The sequence below is a fragment of the Megalobrama amblycephala genome, linkage group LG6 (assembly GCF_018812025.1).
Source record: "Megalobrama amblycephala isolate DHTTF-2021 linkage group LG6, ASM1881202v1, whole genome shotgun sequence".
NCBI classification, from domain to species: Eukaryota; Metazoa; Chordata; class Actinopteri; order Cypriniformes; family Xenocyprididae; genus Megalobrama; species Megalobrama amblycephala.
Window position 1 is genome coordinate 3780771 of NC_063049.1, and position 17423 is coordinate 3798193.

At 32.7% G+C, this 17423-nt stretch overlaps 1 protein-coding gene across 3 annotated transcripts in view; it reads right to left on the reverse strand.

Annotated features, from left to right (window-relative positions):
- Positions 1–17423, reverse strand: part of LOC125269696 (NLR family CARD domain-containing protein 3-like) — a 61360-nt gene that overhangs the window by 21187 nt on the left and 22750 nt on the right. For all 3 annotated transcript variants that reach the window (XM_048192640.1, XM_048192639.1, XM_048192641.1), the window contains one exon: positions 13409–13455. In XM_048192640.1, the coding sequence (XP_048048597.1) occupies positions 13409–13455 (47 nt within the window). The remainder of the gene's footprint in view (positions 1–13408; positions 13456–17423) is intronic.

Consider the following 17423-nt stretch of genomic DNA (forward strand, 5'->3'; position numbering starts at 1 on the left):
TAAATTGCCAGATCTGTTTGGTTGTTTTGCCATTTCTTACCATCACAAACACACTGTAAAGATATTGGAGGTCAGATCTCAAAATCTTATGTTGACTTGCTGGTGTTTTAGTTTTATTATGAACATTACTGTTACAAACAGAGCTAATCAGATTACAAAATATTGTTAAATGTAAAGGCAACCAAATAGGTGTCAAACATTACCATCTAACAGGGGACCAGTGTCCTTTTGTGTAATGATATCACTATAGCATGCACATGTTGCTGCTGCTTAACTTTACCATGTACACTTTAACTTGTGTGAAAACGGGCACAGAACTGTGAATAAAGAATTATGGTAGCCTGTTATTGTAACTGTTATGGTAACCTGTTATTGGCAAATTAACTAATTTTGTTAAGTCAGTTACTAAACTTGCTGAACCAACCTGAATACATTCATTTATAACAACAAAACCAAGTTTTATTGGTTAAATCAAGCAGAAATAGCTCTTTAATGTAACAATTGCAGGTGACCACTTTATACAGTGAATATTGATATGATTAAACAAAATGCCTTTGTACCCCTGTTAGATTGTGCATTGCGACATCTGTTTCTGAACTCTTTTTTTTTTTTTTTTTTCTGAGGATCCAACTGAGGATTTTCAATTAAATCAACATAAAACTGAGTTTTGATCCAAAATAAGGGCAAGGATATAAAGGTTGTAAAGGCAACCAAACAGGGGTTGCACTTTACCATCTAACAGGGGACCAGTGTCCTTTTGTGTAGTAAAATCACTATAACATGCACATGCTGCTGCTTCTGAACTTCACCATGTACACTTTAACTTGTGTGGAATTGGGCATAGAATGATGAATAAAAAATGATAACATAAAAAGTTAAACTAACTCATTTTTTTCACATCAAAATATTATTTAACATCAACAAACTAACCGTGGTCAATAAACCAATGAACACACATCAGTATATACCAACAAAACAATGTTTTAGGGGTTAAATCAAGCAGAAGTAGCACTTTAAGGTAACAATTGCAGGTCATCACTTTATATAATGAACAGTCATTCTGTTAAACAAATTGACTCTGTTAGAGTCCCCTGTTAGATGGTAAAGTGCGATGGTTGCTTTGTCATTTCTTGCCATCACAAACACACTGTAAAGATTTTGGAGGTCAGACTGAATTTCCCCTTTGGGGATTAATAAAGTAAATCAATCAAGTAAATCAATCAATCAAGATCTCCAAATTTTATATTGACTTCAGCATTGCTGCAAAATTGTCAGTTGGCTCAATTAGCTTTTAGTTTCAGATCAACTTTAAAATTTAACCATCTACCGCACGCATTATGATAAATCTATAAAAAAAATATTTGACTCTTTTTCTTTTCTTAGAATGGCTTAACTTAAAGTGCTGTAAAAAAAAAAATTTGGAAAAAAAATATTATTTTAAGGTACTTTATGATATGTTGCCATATGGCAACAACGTACAATAGTGGAAGTAAATTAGAATAAGTGTAAGTGTTTATAGTTAATATTTTTCCTCAGAAATGTTGTTTGTATTGAATCAATTAGTGCTATTATAAGCTTTAGCAGTAAATATAAACAACACCTTATACTTATTTTCCAACATCTTGTGCTTTTATTTATTCTATTCTCCTTTTGCAGAATAATGCTTTATATTCTTTGAATTTCATTACGTTTTTTGTGAATATTATTTAAATTGCAAATATAGACAGTTAATAACAAGTCTAATACTGTTCATCATGTATCATAAAACACTGACATAAAACCAAAAACATTGCAGTTCATGAAAATTAAACATTACGCAATCTTATGAGAGGAAGGTTATGAACATAAATCCCCCATAATCCTTGAAACTTCACCTTTTTTCTGTACGAAACTTTAAAAAGCATTTTTTTTTCAGAGGTGAGACACAGGTACACATCATATTTGGTGCACTTCACCCTAACAATACACTTACATCCACTTGCACCTGCCTTTTTGAGACACAATGGTAGGCCAGTGGTAGGTCTGGGCCAGTAGTACTGGCTGTGGTGGCAGGTCTCTGATGTTGATTTAATCCATAATACAAATGACACGGCAGTCCTTAACATACGACTAATCAACATTATATCACTAGGATTAATGTTTTATTTAATAATTTAACAATCATTTATTGTTACATATTAACAGACTGCAGCTGGCCTTTGCTAGCTAGCTAACCTATTATAATAAAGTCATTCCATTATTGCGCAATGTTGCCATATGGCAACACAGACATTTTATCGATTTACCAAAAACTAATTTCATAACTTTTTTGAGTGGTGAATGTCATCATAACTTACCTGAGATAATGTTAACAATTTTTTTGTGAATGTGAAATGGGCGGGTCCTTGTTTGTTACTGACGTTTAGTTTGCTTTCAGCAACTACCGACAAGAGTCGGCAGTCTGTCAGAAAATCGCGCCACAGAAAAAATTGCATGTCATGTGTCTTAACCAAAGCACATCATTGGCTAAACTAAGGTCTTCTCTTACCAACAAAAAAACAAGAATGTTCTCTTAAAGAGATAGTGGCAAGGAAATGAACACAAAGTGTATGTTGCCATATGGCAACACTATGCGGTAGAGGGTTAATTTAATTTGAGCCAACTGTTTAAGACTTAGATGCAATAATCAACATAAAACTTTGATTTTTAAACAGCAGGCTTTATGTATTGTCTGGTTTTATGACAACTAGATAAACTAAATATTATCAGATTATCACTGAGGACATGAGTACATTATCACTGATGTTCAGCAACATCTAATTGATTTGATAGTATTTTGACAGATCATTTTTTAGATTCTGAAAATATATTTCAGTATGATATTACTAAAGAAATATATCAAACTGATGTCTTATTTAATGTAATATTATGTTCGGGTTTGAACTTAAGTTGAACAGTTTTGAAAAAAAGCATGTACATATAGACAAGGCCTAATATTAATACTTGCCCAACGGCCAAATGTGAGTAAAAATTGGTGTTGGCGAGCATATAAAACGGTGTCACACGCCAGTTGGCTGGTAGCATTTTTATGAATTCTAACAAAGCATGAACGTGAACAAACATAAACAACGATTGGGACAGTTGATGGGTCAGCGCTGCATCATCAAGAGAGTTTAAGCCTTGACCATTTAAATCTTCAAGTGCAAGAAGGGACAAAAGGGAGCTCATTTTGTGTGCTGTGAGAAGTTTTGTGTGCGCAAACAAGCGCATGCCCAAAAATCAGTATCTCTGAGCTGTCTTGCATGGCATTTTGCTCTTAAGTGGACAGACTAATAAAAAATATGTCAAAAAATAGTGAGTATCCCAGTAAACATAGTTGGTTAGGTCTTAATATACAGTATCAGTATCTTAGATCCATGCATTGTCTGTGTTTTTAATGTTAATCAAACAACAAAGGCAAAAGAAAATTATCCCTCACTTCTGTTGACTGGATAACTTTTGTAACTTTAATAAGTATTCATTAATAAAGATGTTTAATTTACAGTGAAGGCTATGCAGTGTTATATTACATTTCCTTACTTTATTCCTGTATCTGAAAACTACTGTTAGACCTACCTGAAAAACCTGAAAAGGACGGTTCATTTTATTTGTATCATTTGGATAATAATTTTATTACTGACTGTTTACTTGTCTTTAATAATGTTTTATATTTATATCAATTAGGCTTGTGGTTTTAGATGTGGTCTTGAAATTGAAATAGAGAATTTTTAAATCTTCACTGGTATCTAAAATGTTGGTGTCATTACTGCTTGTTTTGGCAAAAACAGTTTCATGGCCAGAAAAAAAAAACATTTATGGCTAGAAAATTTTCTTAAGTCACTGTCTATACACAAGGGGAAACCTAGGAGGAACAATTTTACTGTAACATCATGTAAAAAATTGCAGTGAATTCTGAACAGCAGAAAACAGCAAACAAATATTGTATAATGCCTATCGATAGTGTTTTATGAGTGACAGTGTGTTTGTTGGGTGAAACTTTTGCTAGTGTTCTTGAAAAATGACTTGATTTGAGAAATTATGTGTTTTGGTAGTTTTAGTGCATTTTGAATATGAAAATTAATCGCTGTGAAGCTAAAAAGTTGGTTTGGTGTACTGGGTGAATAAGACACTACAAATTCTGTAGTGTTACAGTGCTGCATAAATGGCAGCAAGGTTTCTTTATGAAATAGCAGACATGATAGCATAGATCATTTTTGAAAAAGCTCCAAATCAACTTAAAGGTTTGGATGCGGTGAGAAATTCACACAAACAAAACTAAAAAAATAATGAGTCAAACAAACTCTCTTTGTTTAAAAGACCATTTAAAACTGTAGTCAAAAAAATTGAATGATTTGGCCATAACTCATCCTTGATATTTTAACATAGGTAATTTCATGTGTATTCAGGATTGGGTTTGGATTGTGTAGAGTGCACTACCCCCGCTGCCCCCGCTACCCCCGCTTTACATTTCAATACACTAGGTTTCAAAAGGGCCAGTTTATCACTGGTGAGGTACAGACAAACAAGCTCACTAACTACCAATACTGTTACCAATGTAGAAGAACCTGTGGAACTTCTCAAATAAACAAGAGAAGGTGCTGGGATTTACCCAAATTAAATTAAAACAATTTTTACCACCGCTAGGACACATTTCTTTCAGCTTCAGTTAATCAGTTAATCTCAAATTCAAAATGCACTAAAACTACTAAAATACTTAATTTATGTGTCAAATCATGTCATTCTTCACAAGACTAGAAAAGGCTTCCCCCAACAAACACACTTTGTAACTTTGTCAAAAAACAGGAGCATTACACAATGTTTTCTTTTGTAAAATTTCTTTACAAAACAAGATTGACACTTTTTACTGTTTATAATTCACTGCAGTTTGTTACATGATAAATAACTTTTTGTCATGTAACATACAATTCATTTCTCACTTAGACACAAACATCACCAAAGCTTTATGTTCTATACAGGCCAATTTACACATGCTTACATACTCTTTACAAAACTGTTTAACATAAATTTAAGACCTAACACAACACAAAAACGAGTAAGACTGAAATTTGCTACATTTTTACAGTAACACCATATTGATATATATTCTGAATCTAAAAAACAACAAATACAATCAAAATAATTATATGTAAGCTGAACACCTACACAAGTGTTAGTCTTTGTTTCATCACCATCTAATTTAACATGGATTATGTAACATAAACTACTGTGAATTATAAACAGTAGATAATGTTATTTTTGTTTTGTAAAGAAGTACAAAAGAAAACATTGTGTAATGCTCCTGTTTTGTTGTTGTTGTTTTGTTTTATGAGTGACAAAGTGTGTTTGTTAGGGGGAACTTTTGCTAATTGAGACATAAATTAAGTGTTTTTGGTAGTTTTAGTGCATTTTGAATGTGAAATTAACTTCTGTGAAGCTGAAAGCTGGTTAGGTAATTTTTCAAAACTCTTCACTCAGTTATCCTAAACAGAAATGCATCCTAGCGGTGGCAAAACTACTTTTTAATTTAATTTGGGTAAATCCCAGAATCTTCTTTAGTTTATTTGTGAAGTTCCACAGATTCTTAGACATTGGTAACAGTATTTTTTGTAGTTAGTAAGCTCTTTTGGCCTGTACCTCACCTGTGACAAAACTGGTTTTTGAAGCCTATTGAAATGTAAATTGTCAGTGGGGGTTGGTGCCGCAAGCCCAATTCTAAATACACACAAAATTACCTATGTTTAGAATATCAAGGATAATAATGAGTTATGGCCAAATAATTCAATCTTTAGACCACGGTTTTAAATTATATCTTAAACAAAAAGAGTTTAACTCATTAAGTTTTTAGTATCTGTGACTTTCTCACTGCATATTATCATTCTGTGTCTTTAGTCACTCAGGATGGTGGTGTGAACGATCCTATAGAGGCAGTGATACTTTGACCATCTACATGTGTTTGTGTAAATGTGTTTAACACTAAATTTGAATGATAAATAAGGCCACATTTACAGCTGCTATTACAGTTTTTTTCAATCACTATAGGACACATTTCATAATTATTCACACAGTTATTATTTAGACAAAAAATTTGCAACATTTCTACAGTAGTGTCATATTGAAATATATTCCAAATCTAAAAAAAAAAATGAAATGCTATCAAAACAATTAGGTGTAGCTGAACAGTTACATGTCAGCATTTCATCATTTTCATCATCTATACAAAAGGGGAAACTTAATAAAACTTAATAAAGAAATAATTTTGTACACTAATGTAAACATGAACATTGTAACAAACTGCAGTGAATTTTGAACAGCAAAAAAAAAAAAAAAAAAAAAAAAAATGACATGATTTGAGACATAATTTAAGTATTTTGGTGGTTTTAGTGCATTCTGAATGTGAAATTAACTGCTGTGAAGCTGAAAGCTGGTTTGGAGAACTGAGTGAAGAGTTTTGAAAAAGTGACATAAATATTGAAAAATTTGTCCTAGCCAGGGCTTGACATTAACTTTTTTGCTCACCAGCCACTGTGGCTAGTGGTTTTCCAAAGTTACTAGCCACTCAGAATTTTCACTGGCCATAATTTTGCTGTTGGGAAATTACATTTTATATGATTAAAGTTGACTTTGGCATGCTAAAATTACTTGATTTTGAGTAATTTTACTTGATTAGCTAGATTTAAAACCCTTTCAAACTTTCAAATGCAGATTAACCACCTAAATCAAGACTAGGCCTACATGGTATATCAGCTGGTATGTACGGGTAGGCAAGGGGTGTGTAATATGATCATAATATGATACATTTTATAATTGTGTAAGTTATTTTTATTAGGCTATACAAAAAAGAACAAAGAAGCAATTTAGCAAATTACAAATACAATAGTAAATTAAACAGCCTAAACTATTTTTCAGATACAGTAGGTTTATTTAATATTTATTTATCTTTTGTTGTTTGATTAACATAAATGACATACAAACATTTAATTGGGCTGCTGAATGCATGTACATAATATACTGACACATATCCATACTCCGACATTTTGACATCTGCGTGTGTGTATTTGACTACTCTGGTCTTACCCACCACAGCTGAAATCTACCCGCATTTGGCGGGTTAGCGGGTGTTATTGTCAAGCCCTTGTCCTAGCAATTGTTAAAAAAAAAAAAAACTATAATGAGTCACAGACACATATCTATTCTAATTTAATTGTAATATAACATTCTAATCTTGTCAGTTAATGGATAATGATTGGGTAACAAGCATCACCTGTCAGTGGGGGTGGGGTGGGGGACATGCAAAATGAACATCCATACTTCATATATTTCAATTAAGTCAACATAAAATTTTGAGATCTGACCTCCAAAATCTTTACAGTGTGTTTGTGATGGTAAGAAATGGCAAATCAGCCAAACAGGTGTCGCAGTTTACCATCTAACAGGGGACTCTGACAGTCATTTTGAGATTCGAAGAATCACTATTCACTGTATAAAGTGGTAATATTTTTGAATTGAACAAAATTTAAAAAGTTAATTTAGATGTTGCCATTTCTAAAGTTAAAGTGTAAATGATAGTTAAGCACCAGCAGCATGTACATGTTGTAGTAATTTCACTACACAAAAGGACAATGGTCCCCTGTTAGATGGTAAAGTGCTACACCTGTTTATCTCTGAACATAATAGCAATGTTCATAACAACACTAATACACCAGTTCTTGTCATAAATATATGCAGTATGTGATACAATATTTTTTTATTCAATTTAAATTATATTTAAATATATTTAAAAACTGAAAATTATATATATATATATATATATATATATATATACATTTGTGATATTTCAATATATTGTACAGCCCTAATTTTCAATGCAGCAAGTGAAAATATAAAATTGACATTTGGGGTCAGATTTACTAACGATTTGCAACAGCACAAATCCACTTTCAGGATTTACTAAAGACGGTGAAAAAATTAGCTCTGAAAAGGCGTGAACACAGATATTTTTGCAGCTGTCCTTTTTGCATATGCATTTGTTGGAGTTTACCTTTTAAATGCAAAAATCTTAAACCAGATGCTAATTTGCGCTTCTCTTGGTAGATTGCGTTGGTCATTATGGAAGTGATCCAGCTGCGTCAGTGTGTTCTTTAATTTGTGCTTCATCAGTAGATCACACGATGAAATTTCCACTACCATCAGCACTTTTATGGTTTTGAGCTCTCACACTAATTTTCCCTTTTTATTAAATCTGGCCCTATATCTCCAAAGTCTTTACAGTGTGTTTGTGATGGTAAGAAATGGCAAAGCAACTAAAGAGGTGTCATACTTTACCATCTTACAGGGGACCAAAAACATTTTGTTTAACAAAATCACTATTCACTGTATAAAATGGTGACCTGAAATTGTTACCTTTAAAGAGCTATTTCTGCTTGATTTAACCCACATAACTTTTTTTCTGGGGTAAAAATTAATGTATTTAAGTTGTCATTCAACTTCATATTTAAGGTTTGGTAAGGTTTAATTATTGACTTCAACAAAATGAGTTAATTTGCCATTACAATAACAGATTATCACAATATGTTACCTTTTTTATTCCATGCCCATTTCAACTCAAGTTAAATGGTAAAGTTAAACAGCAGCAAAATTTGCATGTAATAATGATTTCATTACACAAATGAATGGTGGTCCCCTGTTAGATGGTAAAGTGTGAAACCTGTTTGGTTGCCTTTACATTTAGCAATGTTTCATATCTTTGAATGTAATAGCAATGTTCATAATAAAACTAAAACACCAGATATTGCCATAAAAAAATACAATTTAGAAAGATTTTAAAGGTCAAAATTCAGTTTTATGTTGATTTTTGCATTGACAATCTTCAATTGGTTCAGCTAAAGTGTCAGTGTTAAAAGACATTTAGTTCACATAATTTAATTGAGATAACTGACAATTTTGCAGCAATGCAGCAAGTCAACATAAAATTTTGAGATCTGACCTCCAAAATATTTACAATGTGTTTGTGATAGTAAGAAATGGCAAAGCAACCAAACAGATGTCACAATTTACCATCAAACAGGGAACCAAAGGCATTTTTTTTAATCAAATCAAAAATCGCTGTATAAAGCGTTGACCTGCAATTGTTACCTTAAAGAGCTATTTCTGCTTGATTTAACCCATAAAACTTTTTCTGGGGTAAAAATTTATGTATTTAGGTTGGTTTAGTAAGGTTTAATTATTGACTTCAACAAAATTAGTTAATTTGCCATTACAATAACAGGTTACCACAATATGTTACCATTTTTTTTTATTCCATGCCCATTTCCAATCAAGTTAAATGGTAAAGGTAAACAGCAGCAAAATGTGCATGTAATAGTTATTTCATTACACAAAAGAACGGTGGTCCCCTGTTAGATGGTAAAGTGTGACACCTGTTTGGTTGCCTTTACTTTTAGCAATGTTTCATATCTCTGAATGTAATAGCAATGTTCATAATAAAAACTAAAATACCAGATATTGCCATAAAAATACAATTTAGAAAGATTTTAAAGGTTAAAACTCAGTGTTATGTTGATTGTTGCACTGAAAATATTTGATAAATGTTTTAGCTAAAGTGCCAGTGTTAAAAGACATTCAGTTCAAATGATTTAATTGATATAACTGACAACTCAGCAATGCATCAAGTCAACAAAAAATTTTGAGATCTGACCTGGAAAATATTTACAGTGTGTTTTGTGATGGTAAGAAATGGCAAAACAACCAAACAGATTTCGCAATTTGCCATCTAACAGGGGACCAAAAGCACTTTATTTAATTGAATCAATATTCACTGTATAAAGTGGTATTACTTCAAAGAGCTATTTGTGCTTGATTTAACCCATAAAACTTTGTTTTGTTGTTATAAATTAAAGTATTTAGGTTGGTTCAGAAAGGTTTAATAATTGACTTGAACAAAATTAGCTAATTTACCATTATAATAACAGGTTACCATAATAGGTTGCCATTTTTTATTCACTGTAGGGTCTGCACAGTCTCAAAGATGAGCAGGTCCCACCATAAACTGTGTTTAAGTCCCAATTCACGGAACTTCGGTTTGTAAATCTTACATCTCATCCGGCCCGGCAGACACTAATGGACTCGAGACTCTTTTTATGACTATTTCGATAAGTCCCAAAACTCTCCTCTGTGACTTCAAAGGAGATGCGAACACCACAGATCAGGTTTCGAGGAGACAGGGCCAAATTCCAAACGGTCATAAAAAGAAAATACACGCACGCACCCACAGACACACACACACATACTAAGCCCTACTTAAAGACTGTATACACAAATATTATACCTGCAAATATGAATGTATCTGCCACTATGGTGCTTGTTGCATGTATGTGTTGCTAATGTAGAATCGTAGAATTGACTGTAGTAGGTTAGTTTTCATGTTAAACGATAGTATTAGAGTAGAAAGTGTATCTTCTTTATATGACGAGAGACACCTGTCGAGTTTGATCTCTCCGTAAAGCTGTGAATCCGAGCTATTCACTCATGTACGTTACATTTCTGTCAAATGCATCGTTCAATGTTTAATAATACTATGAAGAAAATGCACTGATTCAACATACCATAAATTAACTCGTTGGACAGGACAAAGGGATGTGGAAAACCGCCAAATTGCAACGCTATCATTGGAGGACGTTATCAAGAAGGCGTTCTGGCCTGTTGTCCTTAAAATACCATGACACACGTCTTTTCGATGCACAAGTTTTCTGCACGAGTTCCTGCCGTCAAGACGGACTCTCTTCTTTATTTTCCGGTCATATTACAACAGTTAAACTTTCGTTTGAAACTTCGCCGAAACAACCTCCGGAAGAAGAAACAACTATCAACCCGAGCACTCCGAAACTCTAAGCACCCCAACGAACCTATGCAAGTATAACGTTTTTACGATTTTAAATGCTGAGTTTCCTTGCTGGCTCTTAAAGGTGAACTGTTGCAATTTGCCCTGCTTTGATTATCTCTTTCGTTTCTGCCTTTACTTTCACTTGTATGTATCTGTATCTACTTGTGTACATTTATCCGTATAACCTTTGTATTACCCGTTCTGTATATTAAACATATCATATCCACGCTTTTATTCACTTGCTCCTTCAACCACAACCGAGTCACTTTAACGTTCTGATTCTAATATCCTTGCTTTACGTTTGGATGCTATTCTAGAAATTGATCCTTGTGGCCACAGGGTAATATTTCTGTCGTAATAGTCTGTGAACTTATCGGTGTGCTGGACGGACCGGTAGTTCTCTACATAATTATTAAAACAGAACTAACCATATATGTGATTGATTATAATTCGTTGTAGTTAATTCACCATATATGGTTAATTCCCCCTTGGGTCGGTATGTGCATAATAATAATTCATAAAACCTTATGAATTATTATATTCATATTCCACCCATAAATTGATTAATAACTGTTCAAATCGTCACATCACCATTCCATGCCCATTTTCACACAAGTTAAAGTGTACATGGTGAAGTTAAGCAGCAGCAAAATGTGCATGTTATATTGATTTCATTACACAAAAGGACACTGGTCCCCTGTTAGATAGTAAAGTGACACCTGCTTGGTTGCCTTTATATTTAGCAATATTTCCTATTCTGACTATCTCTGAATGTAATAGCAGATTTTAAAGGACAAAACTCAGTTTTATGTTGATTCCTGCATTGAAAATCTTCAGTTGGTTCAGCTAAAGTGTCAGTTAAGTTCACATAATTTAATTGAGATAACTGACAATTTGGCAGCAATGCAGCAAGTCAACATAACATTTTGAGATCTGACCTCCAAAATATTTAGTGTGTTTGTGATGGTAAGAAATGGCAAAGCAACCAAACAGATGTCACAATTTACCATCAAACAGGGGACCAAAGGCATGTTGTTTAATCAAATCAAATTTCACTGTATAAAGTGATGACCTGCAATTGTTACCTTAAAGAGCTATTTCTGCTTGATTTAACCCATAAAACCTAGTTTTGTTGAAATTGGTAGGTTGGTTCAGTGATGTTAAATAATATTTTTATATTTATACCTTTATATTTAGCAATATTTTGTATTCTGTATATCTTTGAATGTAGCAGCAATGTTCATAAAAACACTAAAACACCTATTCTTGTTATTAAAATACACTGTAAAAAGATTTTTAAGGTCAAAATGAATGAAACTGAAGAACTGGCAAAGCAACCAGATCATTTCACACCATCTAACAAGGGACCAGTATCCATTTGTTTAATATAATCACTAACCTGATAAAATGGTGACCTGCAATTGTTACCTTATACCTGTTTCTGCTAGATTTAAACTTTTGAACTTAGTTCTTGCCATAAAAAATACACTGTAATAAGATTTTTATTTATTTATTTATTTTTAGGTCAAAATTAATTTTTATGTTGATTGTTTCATTGAAAATCTTTGGTTGGTTTAAGAAATGAAGTGCCAGTGTTCAGTTCACATAATGTAATTGAGCCAACTGAGGATTTTTTTAATGCAGCAAGTTTTGAAGTTTTTGGCTCAACAGTGGAAACATGGCTAGTGAGTCTCTTATATGATGGGCAGGAGGAACACAGTCCAGTCCTCAATCTTTTTAAATCGGTGCAAGGAATCAAATCTCACTCTAAACATCTCCAAAACAAAGGAAATGTCTATTGATTTTAGAGAGCATAAATTATTTTTTAATTAATAGGCAGCCAGTACAATCAGTGCAAAATTATAAATATCTTGGTATACTTGACAATAAGCTTAAATGGGATATGTGGACTGATCATATACTGTATGAAGCCACAACAGAGAATACATTTCTTAAAGAAAATACTCTTCTGTAATGTCCAAAACATTAGCTTTTGAACTGTTGCCATCTCACTGACTGTATTTTTTCCCCCGTTGTATTTAAAACTGATTCAAATGGTTTTTCCTCAAGCAATTCAACGTTTAAAATTTTTAATAACTGATGGTTTGGCCATTCTTTTTTTTATTTGTATATTGTGTATGTTTATGCCTACTGTGATCCCTTATGCCTGTGTGAACATTACATAATTATATAAAGTTACATAATGTTTTCACTGCCAGTTCACTGTTCACACATAGCTCCATTGCAGGCTATGCAGGTCCCCTGTTGGATAGGTAGACATCGGTCAGAGTTGCAGGTCCCCTCTTCGCATATTTTTTAAAAAATAAAAAAAAAATGCTTATTTGAAGTTATATTATGAAAAAAGACCTTAAAAGAAAATTTTGTATGTCATTTTTGTTTCTTCAAAATGACCAGAAACACTGGTCCCCTCTTGGCGGGTGTAGAGTGATAGTCCCCTGTTTGTAATATAGGCGTGTATGTGTGTGTGTGTGTGAGTGTGTGTGTACTTACATTTGCGTAGTCCTGCTGTAATCCTGATCTCTCCTCCATGATCCACACTAGAAAACACACACAGTGTCACATTCACACACAGACACAAGTAAACTTTTTAGATTTCTGAGGTCATTTCTGAATTTTCTATTAAAATACATCAAAATGGTAGAGAATAAATTATGTGGAATTAGATGGAAATGTCATAACTGTAGGAAAACACAAGCATATACTTTGCACTTGAGACAAGCCTTGTTTTGTTTTTACATTTACACATTAATTGTTGTTTTCTTCTCACTTAAGACACTGAAACAAAAATCATCCAGGTCACAGCATCAGAAGTGGAAACTTTGATCAAGTCGAGGCTCTGTAATGCTGGAGACTGTGATAATGAAAGAGGAGAAGATCCAGAAGATCAGAGATCATGAGGAGATCTGCAGATGTGTCTGAGAGGATTGATTTATGCTCTATTTAATGTGTTCTGATGCAGTTAGAATCGGTCATTGTTCTATAAAACATTTCATTATATTCTTCTGTTCAATAGAGTCAGTAAGATTTTGTATTGAAGAAAAAAAAAACATATTCAACAAGGATGCATTAAATTGATCAAAGATTATGTTCAAGTAAGTTTGTTTGGGAGAGAGCTGGAGAAAGTAAAGCTGTCACGATAACTGAAATACTGTAATACTGACAGAACAAGGATGACAAGCAGCCGCCAAAACTAAGATGTTCACTTTTTTTTCATGAGGCTATACCATTCTTGCTTTACACTTAATGTTTGTGTTTTTAATGATAAATAAGTTCATGATAAATAATTTCAAGAATGAAGATAGTAATTTCCACCAACTATTAGGCAAAATTCACTTAGTTTTAGATCGCAATCATGTGTCTGCAGTGTGTAAATAACAACTATCATATTGTGGTAAAAATCCATCCACTCAGTTCATTATTTTCTCCATAGATTAGAAACAGTGGATCAGAATGAGCCATTGAGGAATGTGCTGTAATGTGATGTCACACTGGAACAGGCCCCGCCCACAAGTACAGGTCAAAAGTTTGGACACATTACTATTTTTATGCTTTAAGTCTCTTATGCTCATCAAGCATGCATTTATTTGATCAAAATACAGAAAACAGTAACATTGTGAAATATTACTACAATCTAAAATAATGATTTTCTATTTTAATATACTCATAAGTTTGGAGGCAAATATTTAAAAAAAATAATAAATAATAATACTTTTATTCAACAAGGATGTACTAAACTGGTAAAAAGTGAAGTAAAACTTATAAAAGAATTTTAAATAACTGCTGTTCTTTTTAACTTTTCATTCATCAATCAATCCTGAAAAAAGTATCACAGGTTCCAAAAACATCTAAAGCAGCACACTTGTTTTCATCATTGTTAATCATAAATGTTTCTTGAGCAGCAAATCATTTCAGAATGATTTCTGAAGGATCATGTAACACTGAAGACTGGAGTAATGATGCTGATTTTTATTTTAATGATGCAGAAAATTATTTTACTTTTTTCCCACATTTTTGATCAAGTAAATGCAGGTTTGATGAGCATAAGAGACTTTTTAAAAACATAAAAAAAAATGTCTCCAGAATTTTGACCAGTATATATATAAATATATATATACACTTTTGCCTTTCCACATCACCATTTCACATGTTCTTGTTAGCCTACACTTCATCTAATAGGCCTGTAGGTGGCACCTAGGCTTTATTTAACCAACTATGATAGGTTGATCAAATTGTAAAAGGTGCATCAATATACAGTTGATTGTAGAATTTGCAAAATTAATAAAGAAAATGCGTGGAATTAAGAAATGATTATATTAACGCATTGCATATTATATTGTTTGTGCGTCATTTTGCATAGACAGCATTCGAATGAAGTTCATCTATAGCTAAATGTTAAAAGAATATGCCTTGTTGTACAATTTTAATCCCATCTAACAGTCTTTTAAATCTATTTACTTTTTATTTAATATATTTTATATAATTATTATTAGTTACATTTAGCTATTAATTGTAAAAATAATTTCATTTTCCCCTTCATTTCCCATATCTCTTTATCTAATTAACATTCTGTACCTCATGTTACTTACAGTTTGTATTTTGTAAATACTGTAAATGCCCGATCATTCAAATAAAGTTTTGACTTTATGATTGTATTTCTGTAGACTACAGTAGCTTAAATGAGCATCTGTTTTCACTTGTAGACCCTCGTGTCTGTGACAGCATTCAAATGAAGTTCAAAAAATGTGTTACTATTAATAAGCTGTAGCCTATGTTAAAATAATATTTTGTTTATTATTTGTATATAGCCTAAAAGCTTTGATTTTATTTTATTTTATTTCTGTAGGCACACAAGAATTTTAGAGTAGTTAATTTACAGGAATTTAACATATTAGGTTATATTTCATTTTATTTAGGTTTATTAATAATAATAATAATAATAACAAACTTCATTCGAATGCTGTCTAGGCAACATCGCGAGCAATAGGATATAATAGGTTAATCTAATCATTCCTTAATTCTGCCCTTATTTCGTCATTCTTAATTAAAAATAAATATTATTAAGGATGTCGTTACCTCAACAAAAATGATTTTGTGACCACGACTTATTATTACATCCCCGCGAGTTTATATGTTGTGGCCACGACAAAACTAAGTGAACCGAACATGTCCCCTGAACTCAAACACAACTATTAAAAAAGGTTCAAAAGGAACTTTTTGAATTTGAAGATGAATTTGAAGCATGGTTTTGTGAACCATGGTCACATAAGTAACCTGAGACGTTTTATGTAGTGCTTTGTAGTCAATTAAAGGGTTCATGACATGAGAAATCAAATTTTCCTTGATCTTTTGACATATAAGAAGTCTTTGTACCATTAATACATCCTGCAAGTTCCATAACTTTAAACGTCCTCATCATTAATTAAAAAAAAAAAAACATTTTATGAACAAGCTGTAAAAAATACTTCATTTGAATCCGAGGTGGCATGTGACATCACAGGGGCACATTTATTTGCATACGACTGCCTCTGGAGCAAGACAACAACTGTCTTGATCACTATTGGGAGTTCCCTAAATCGGCACTCCAACCAGGACTCTTGTTTTCTACACTTGGACTTCATTTCCCAGAACTCACTTCCCGGACTCATTACCTCTTCATTAGGGTTGGGAACCGAGAACCGGTTCTCATCCGGAACCGGTAGTGTTTTTTGGAAAGAACCGGAACCGTGCAAGATTTCTAAGTTTCGGTTCCGAAAACGGTTCTGGTGTGATGTGTGGGCGAAGTGTGGGGAGCGTATTCTTTAATAGAGACGTCTCATCTCATGAATATTATAGAAATGAATGCACTGAAAAGCCCTTGTGCTACTCGTATATGTCAGATATCAATAGAGAGAGAGAGGGAGGGAGAGATGCACAAAGCTGCACGATTAATCTTTAAAAGATCGCGTTCTCAATTTCATCACCCACATGATCTAATTCCTAAAAGACAATGATTCACCCATGTATATTAAACCTTTGACAAAAATAAAATCTCGACATTCAAATCTGCGTTCGCGCTGCCGTTGATCTGAAAAGAGTTGTCATGTGTAGATATAAACAGCTTCACAATCTTTTCAAACGCACAGTATCATTATTTCTGTCTGACAAATATTCCAATTATAACAGAAGTATACAAAAGTTTATTATTCAGATAGAAGCGCTGATGTTACCTATCAAAATATAATAAATTACCTTCTGAAAGTAACTGGACTTCAAATAACGACTGTATCGTTTGCATTGTTATGCCACTAGGTGGCAACAAATTTTCTGTGTGTCTATCACTGAATCATTCTTTCAGAAACAATCTATTAATCCAATTTACAAAAATATTCTGTTTCACCTGTCTGGATCTTACATGTGTGTTCAAACATCTTATCTAATTTGTGGTAACACTTTACAATAAGGTTCATTTATGAACTAACCATGAGAATGCATTTGTTAATGTATTTGTTAATCTTTAACCTTAGTT